Source organism: Strix uralensis, chromosome 19 (assembly GCF_047716275.1).
Source record: "Strix uralensis isolate ZFMK-TIS-50842 chromosome 19, bStrUra1, whole genome shotgun sequence".
NCBI classification, from domain to species: domain Eukaryota; kingdom Metazoa; phylum Chordata; class Aves; order Strigiformes; family Strigidae; genus Strix; species Strix uralensis.
Window position 1 is genome coordinate 8584120 of NC_133990.1, and position 7279 is coordinate 8591398.

Below are 7279 nucleotides of genomic sequence, written 5' to 3' on the forward strand. Positions count from 1 at the left end.
TAGATCAGCCCAGATTATCACCTAATGACACGTGCGTGCCCATCACCGTGTCCTGTCCGTGCTGGAGGTTTTGTACCGCATTCCCTGTATAAACCAGCACCTCTGGCAGGCGAGAGGTTTGGCTTATGGACAGCAAGTCCCTGGCCCGTATCAGAGGCTGGTTGCTGTTCGGTGCAAGTCTGAAGACTGTGTTACGTCTGGACACTCTCAGTGCATCCTAGTTCATCTCTCTGTTATTTTTTATAGTGCTGCTGGAAGTTTTTCAGGATAAAGGACAAAGCCTGCTACACATGTAGTTTTTCCATGAACCATGTCAGTGCAAAAGTAGAGTCAGGAGGGAGTGGAACCTTATTTCCCAGTACATCTCTTCACTGTGTGTCGGATAGCACAGCTCATCCATGCATCCTTTTGCTTCAAACTGCTGATTGCACTGAGCTTGTAGAACTGAGTTTGAACTGAACTTTGTCCTGCTCTTTCCATTAATCCACTTAAAAAAAAAAACACCAGCAAATTTGCTCCTGCAAATTTCCTTAAGCTTTCTTTGCCTGAGCAGATATTATTAAGGTGCTTATGCCCTCTGAAAGAGCCTTGTGTGTTTGGTGATACGAGAGAAAGCAAGCAAGCTGCAGTGCGAGTCACAAATCCTTCAGATGAATTAGTGAGTCCAGCAGGTGAAAAATTGCACCTGGTAAAGCATGTGCCCTTTGAGAGGTGTTGCTCAGACAAGTCCCTTTGTTGTGCCCAGTCATGAAATACCCTTTTTTTTTTAATTCCAAGTCCTGTTCTGGAGCACAAAGAAAGTCACTGACGTTTCCCATAAACTAGGTGCTGCTTTGTAGCTCTCCTTGCACAGGGATCTGTGAACTATTTGGATTTGCTTACTGTCTCTGAGGTCAGTACGAGGTGCCCACAGAAACTGAGAGTTTCATCTTTACGCAGCAGTGCTATTCATTTAAGGAGGAAAACAATGGTTAAACGAGTGGTTCCCCACTGAGGTGGGTGTCAGGATAATGTAAAGCACGTGCCTGTATCTGTGCACCAGTAAGACACAGTTAAGGGCCTCTTGTGTGGTGGAGCTGTTGCGGTTTGACTCAAGGCTAACTGACCTGGGCTTTTATTTTTCTTCTTTAGTGATGATGGCCAAGGAGAAACCGCCAATAACTGTGGTTGGAGACGTTGGAGGAAGAATTGCCATCATTGTGGTATGGGTGTGATGGAGAGGAGCGGGGGGGTGGCTTCCTCCCAGCATCTTTTCTTGAGCTGCTTTATCCCAGAGGGTAGGAGGGACTGCTGGTGTAGGGGTGGGAACAGGATTGTTACCACTGTTTTCTCCAGTTTTGCTGGTGGCTTTGGTTATTTCAGCTTTCTGCTGAAAACCCTTCGTATTTCAGTGCTTTAAGCTCTGAAATCTCCTTGCTCCCTTGAATCTACAAATATCAGATGTGTACAAATACTCAGCAAATCCAGGACATGCAGAGAAATCTCCTGAAGTATTTAAAAAAAAAAAACCAAACAAACCAACCAACCATAAAAAAAGCTCGCTGAGCTTTTCTTACATGCTGTGCCATGCTGCAGTGTAACTAATCAACATGCAGCTACTATCGCTGTGAAAAAAAATACCTTGCTGAAGATAAGCTCTGTTTGCCTGTGAGCATGTGCAGGGACTAGTTTGTTTCCAAGACACAATGTTTGTTCTGCACACTAGCAAAAGGGTCTGTAAATTAGGGAAACGGTGTCCACAGATTTAAGTTGTGCACGTGGCTGTGCTTGAATCTCAACAGCAGCTGAAGTAGCCAGGGATTATATTCTTTTTGGCTATGTTTGTGGCCAAAGCTGCAGTACCTTGCAGATCCACTCCTGCCCTGCAGGCATGGTAAACTTCTGGTTTTGGTGTTATTTCTGTCTCTTCTCAGGATGACATCATCGATGATGTGGAAAGCTTTGTAGCTGCTGCAGAGATCCTGAAAGAGCGTGGAGCCTACAAGATTTTTGTGATGGCTACTCACGGGCTCCTGTCAGCAGATGCCCCCCGTCTCACAGAGGAATCCTCCATCGATGAGGTGCGTCTGCTTTCTGGGCTGGGGGGGAGGGCTGGCTCTGGTAACTGGGTTGATTTAAGGCACCAAAACCCACAAACTGATGTTCTTCCCCTGCCACGTAGCTCATCTCTGAAATGACTGGTTTCATCAGATGCTTTCAGTTAGCTGGTTCTTCACTGAAGAAAAAAAAAAAAAAACGTGTGTGATGATTACGTGTTCAGATCAGATCTGTGTATGTTTTCTCCTTAATGCACAGATATTAGCCATCCCTGCTTGGACACTTCTCTTCCTACAGCTGGGTGCATGTGATCGCTTTCTCACTGCACAGACCTTCTACCTGACCCTCTGCCCCAGCTGATGACGGGCTGTTGGGTACCTTAAGATTTCAGACCTCGCCCTTAGTAGCAAACATGTCAGATCCTGCGCTCTAAATGCACCCGTCAGCCTGTGTGGAGGTGGCTGTTGTAGAGTGCTGGTTACGCCGGGCCCCTCAACAGATTGACTGTCATGTGGGGGAGACCATTTATTTTCATCTTTTTTTCCTAACATACAAGGATTTCTCCCCCTGAACTGTGAAACAGCAGGTACACACCACTCGTGGAGTTGATCTAGGGTAGCTGTTGGTGAGAGCGAGCGTATCAGCAGCACAACTAACTGTCTTTTCTTTTTGGCACTCCATAGGTGGTAGTAACCAACACAGTTCCTCACGAGGTGCAGAAGCTGCAGTGCCCCAAGATAAAGACTGTGGATATCAGTTTGATTCTCTCTGAAGCCGTCCGACGAATCCACAATGGCGAGTCCATGGCCTATCTCTTCCGCAACATCACTGTCGATGACTAGACCTGGTGCTGCCCCCGTCCTGGCTTCCACAAGAGAAGGAAATATGCATGAAACGGCAATACCATAAATTATAGGCATAACACAACTGTTTATTCTTGTAGGAGCGTGAAGGTTTTCAGAGTCTTGAGCCATGAGATCTAATAGAAAGCATCAACCTGACCAGCACTTTACAGGTGAATAGAAGAGGCCACTGGCAATGGGGAGGATTACATCTTGAGAGAGATGGAGAAATGAGGTGGTGTTGAATTTTTTTAAGTTCCTTTTTTTTTTTTTTTTAGTGTGTTATCTCTTGCCCTATAGGGGGGGAACGAAAAGCAAAAAGAAGTAGCTGTCAGCTTATGAGAAGGGAATAGAGACTGCAAGTGGGCAGCAAGAGGAGACAGCCTTTGGGTTTCTGTTTCTGCCTGTGACTCGCCTGAGAGAGCGCAGAAGGCAGTGCTTTATTCAGGCAGCTGGGCAGGACTGCTCGCTGCTGGCAGAGCTGATCAGCAGAGCAGCTCCTTGCCAACCGAGTGGCCTCTCATCTCCTGCACAGCATAGCAAGGACTTTCATCAAAACTAAGTTAGCGAACATCCAGAGAGGGCAGCTTAGGGCAACCCATTCGCAGGGCTGCTCACATCCTTGCGTCGGGGCGCTGGGAACAAGCTCACGTGTGTCTCCCAGCAGGGCAAGGGGTGCTAGTTAATGCGCTGGCCTTTTCATTTTACGAGCCTTGGATCATTATTGTTCTTCAGTGGCAAGTCACATGAGGGTCTAAGTCCTCACTTGAAACTTGTCTGCACTGCAAAACGAGGCGCCGTTTCTGGAGTTGCATGGAGCTGATGAATTGTGGCAGTCTCATGGGGAAGGGGAGTTGGAACAATATCTGCCTCTAATGCAGCTGTTCTCTCCAAAACACTAACACTGAACCTGCAATAAAAAGCACAGAATTTTTCATTTTTGGTGGTTCCCCTGAACCTTGTACCCCCTGAACAGCTGCTCTGTCTGTACCATGGGGCTGTTGCTGTAACCAGGCTCACTTGGAGCTTCCATGGGGAAGTAGGACTCACTGCTTGCTCCTTTCTTGAGTGACACTAATCCTTGGCTGGAGGGGCACTTGAGAAAGCTGCACAAGGTGCTTGTGAAAGCTTTCGTCTCCAGGATGATACAAGGATAAATTCCCAAACTGTGATCTTCCCCCTTGATGAGGCTGACAAACACACTTCAGTAAAATCTATACCACTTTCTAGCCTGCTGATGCGTGGAACAAATCCTGCTTGGAGGCAGTAGCTTCAAAAGAGCACTGCTGATAACGGGCTGTCTCTAGCAGGCAGTTGTTTGGTTTTGCTTATCCTTCAACTTCTGCCTACATCCTTCTCTTCCACTCCAGCATCTAAAACGTGCGCGGTGCCTAGGGGCAGGCAGTGACTCTGGGAGAAGGACAAGCCTTGAACACTGGGCAAACAAGCGTGCCTTGGCCTGGGGGAGTTGGTCCTGCAGCATAGCGCCCTGTCTCGTAGCTGGTGGGGGTACGCAAAAGCCCGGAGCTCTTGGGTCATCTCCAGTATCCAGCATGGATTAAACCTCCGAGCCTGATCCCACGAGGGATGCTCGGGGCTGGATGAGGTCTTAAGGCTGTTGATGGTTTTCCTGCGTTTTCAAAGCTCTGTGAACAAATCACAGCTGTACTCTGTGACCACAGCGTGGCTCCTTGGCCGGGGGGAGGAACACAGTGCTGTGCTGAAGTGTGTGAAGCCCTTGCAGGTGTCTGCGTGTGCCCTTGTTCTGAGCCAGTACCGGATCATACTCTTCACATTTTTAACACTGGCTTACACTATAAGCAGTATTGCTCTTTTCTCCCCTCAAACTCCTTGTCAGACCGGCCAGAAGCAAGGTCTGGGCTTGCTGAGTGTTCTTGCCCCGGTCAGGCTTGCTTGTACTGGGCTGTATTTGGGTGGAAACGGTGAAGCCACAGCACCGGTGAGCAGAGGGTTGTGCTGGTGTCCCCTGCATTGTACTCGGGACCACAACCTGAATTATTCTGACTGCTTCAAACCTTACCCTGACTAGAAGCCAAAAGCAGTTGGCTAAACTGAAGCCAGGAGATGTTCACATCTCAAAATTCTTAACTGCTTTAGGAAAACCAGTACCCTGTGTTTCCTGGGACCACAGGGGTGGCGGGGGGATGGTGGGTTGGGGACACAGCATCTGCCCGACCTGACCAACCCAGACCTAGGTTGCCATCCCGTCAGCATCAAACCTCAGCGTTTTCTCTCCAGCCCCAAGACCCTCCCCTTGCTGTTGCTGCACCACTGTGCTGATGGGGCCTGTGCTATTTTAGGGAGTCTTACAGCTTTTCCTGCCGGTCCCGAGTGCTGTCTAGACAGCTTGAGCAGCCCCTGGGCGTAGCTTTAGCACTCCTGAGCCCCCCGCTCTGCCGCTGACTTGGAGGTAAGACTTAGGGGCACTCCAAGGAGGGTTTAGCTTCTTGCCTCAGTGCATCTTGTTCCCATCTCTTAATCTCTCTGCTCCCTCTTTGAATTCAGTCCTCCCAGTTTGGAAGAGAAGAATACAGACTAGAGGCTTTGGTTTTAATGCCTGAGAACAGGTATCTGGTGTCATTTAGAAGAGCGAGTTCTGCTTCCTGCTTGCCCACCCTCATCCTTTCTTGGAAATGGTCTTTGAGTGCCTCACCCAAGGGGGTGCTCTGACCGTGTGACGGCCCGACCTGGACGTTTCTAAGGGAAAAGAAAGTCTTGTTGATTATTTTTGTAAGTACTTTGATGGATCCCTCGGGCTCGAAGATTTTTCCCAGTGTTTGAATACTTCCTGGGGCTGTCTGGATGCCTGTGTTTAGCTGCGTTTCTTTTTTCCCCGCTCTCACGGCTCCTTTGCTTCGGTGCAAGGTGCGAGAAATCTGTGTGTTGATGCAGTCAGCAGCAGCCTTCCACCATTGCCACGTCTGAGGGAGAGGGTAAAATCTGTCACGCTTTTGACACCTCAGCCAATAAATCAATGGAGGTGCTTCCTTGCCGGGACTGGGCTTGTCTGGGAGAGTTTCAGGGGGGAGCAGGGTGCCGGACGGGCAGGATGGTCTCTGTGCACGGCGCAGCCACGGGCTGCAGGGAGCTGCGTCAAAATATTCGACGTCACCAGTTGTATTTTGTGTCGTCACAGTGGAAAAGGCAGCGGGGAGCCCGGGCCCTGCCCGCCGCCGGGGCCGCCGCGTCGCCTGGCAACGGGAGGCGCTGCGTTATCCCGCCCTGTAAACACGGGCACGTGGGCAGCGGGCTCGGCCAATGGGCAGCGGGCAGCGGCGGGTGGTGGCCAATGAGGAAAGGGAAGGGGTGGGCTCAGGGTGAGGGGCGGGGCTAGGGGAGAGCAGAGCGGCGGCGGGGACGGACGAGTAAGGTTGGGGGTGCGCGGTCGGGAGGGGGGGACTGGGGGGACTGGGGGGCCCGGGGGGCTGGCGAGAAAGTGAGGCGGGGGGCAGGGGCAGGCAGAGCTGGGTATGAGGCTGGGGGTGGCCGGGGAAGGAGACACCCCTCCCTCTCCCCCAGACAGCCCTGCCCTCGGGGGGTCACCGTGTCACCCGCCCCCCCGCCGCTTCGACCACTTCCTGTGGTGAGGAGGAGGAGGAGGAGGAGGGCGGCTGCCCATCCCTCCCACCCGCCCAGGTCCCCTCGAGGCAAAAGGGGTGCTGTCGTGTCCCCCCCGGTCAGGCTCTGTGTTTTCGGGCAGGGCAGCAGCCATGGACCCGCTCAGCCTGTCCCAGCTGCTGGACGTCGCCATCGGGACGCCCCAGGTCGGGGCCGTCAACTTCCCGGCGCTGCACAGCCTGCTGCAGGCCATGCTCAGGCACCTGGGCCTGCAGGACCTGCCTGCCCTGGGGCGAGGGCACAGCCCGACCCCCCTCCTGGGGCGGGACCAGCCCCCCGAGGCACCCCCGAGAGAAGAAGGGGGACAGGGCGGAGGCCCAGGCACAGAGTCGCTCACGCCCGCGAAGGACCCGCTGCAGGGGACCGTGAGCACTCCCCAGGACGCCTCCGTGGCCGCTGACGCGGGGCAGATGAAGGCAAAGATTGAAGAGAACGAGAGCAGCACCTCCAAGGTAGAGGCTCTTCCCCGTTCCCTGGGTGCCCCCCCGTGAGACACCCCCTCCTCTGGGGTCTGCACCACCATTGTGGTGCCCTTAGGTCTGGTTTAAGCCTGAGCTCGAGGTGGTATGTGGGGCTTCACTGTGGGAAAGGGATGGAGTTTTGGGGAGAAAGAGCTGGGGCTGAAATGCTGCTCCAGTTGCTCTGGGTTCTCCCCAAGTTGCCATCAGCAAGTCGTGGGTCCGGTACAGCAGCCGGTGCCCTCGGCTCCAGCAGCCAGAGGCTCAGCACCTGTGGAGATCCAGCCCTACCACTCTCCATCC

General features: G+C 52.5%; 1 protein-coding gene across 4 annotated transcripts; it reads left to right on the forward strand.

Moving 5' to 3' along the window:
- The first annotated feature begins 265 nt into the window (after nt 1-265).
- Nucleotides 266-4108, forward strand: LOC141952239 (phosphoribosyl pyrophosphate synthase-associated protein 1-like). Of its 4 annotated transcripts, XM_074889445.1 has the most exons (5): nt 266-658; nt 1132-1202; nt 1914-2060; nt 2721-2832; nt 2981-4108. In XM_074889445.1, coding segments are annotated over exons 1-5 (339 nt in total). In that variant the 5' UTR covers nt 266-657; the 3' UTR covers nt 2989-4108. The 4 variants fall into 4 exon arrangements, with proteins under 4 accessions (XP_074745546.1, XP_074745543.1, XP_074745544.1 ...); XM_074889442.1 differs by having other exon boundaries at nt 272-658; nt 2721-4108; XM_074889443.1 differs by having other exon boundaries at nt 273-658; nt 893-1202; nt 2721-4108.
- The last annotated feature ends 3171 nt before the right edge of the window (nt 4109-7279 follow it).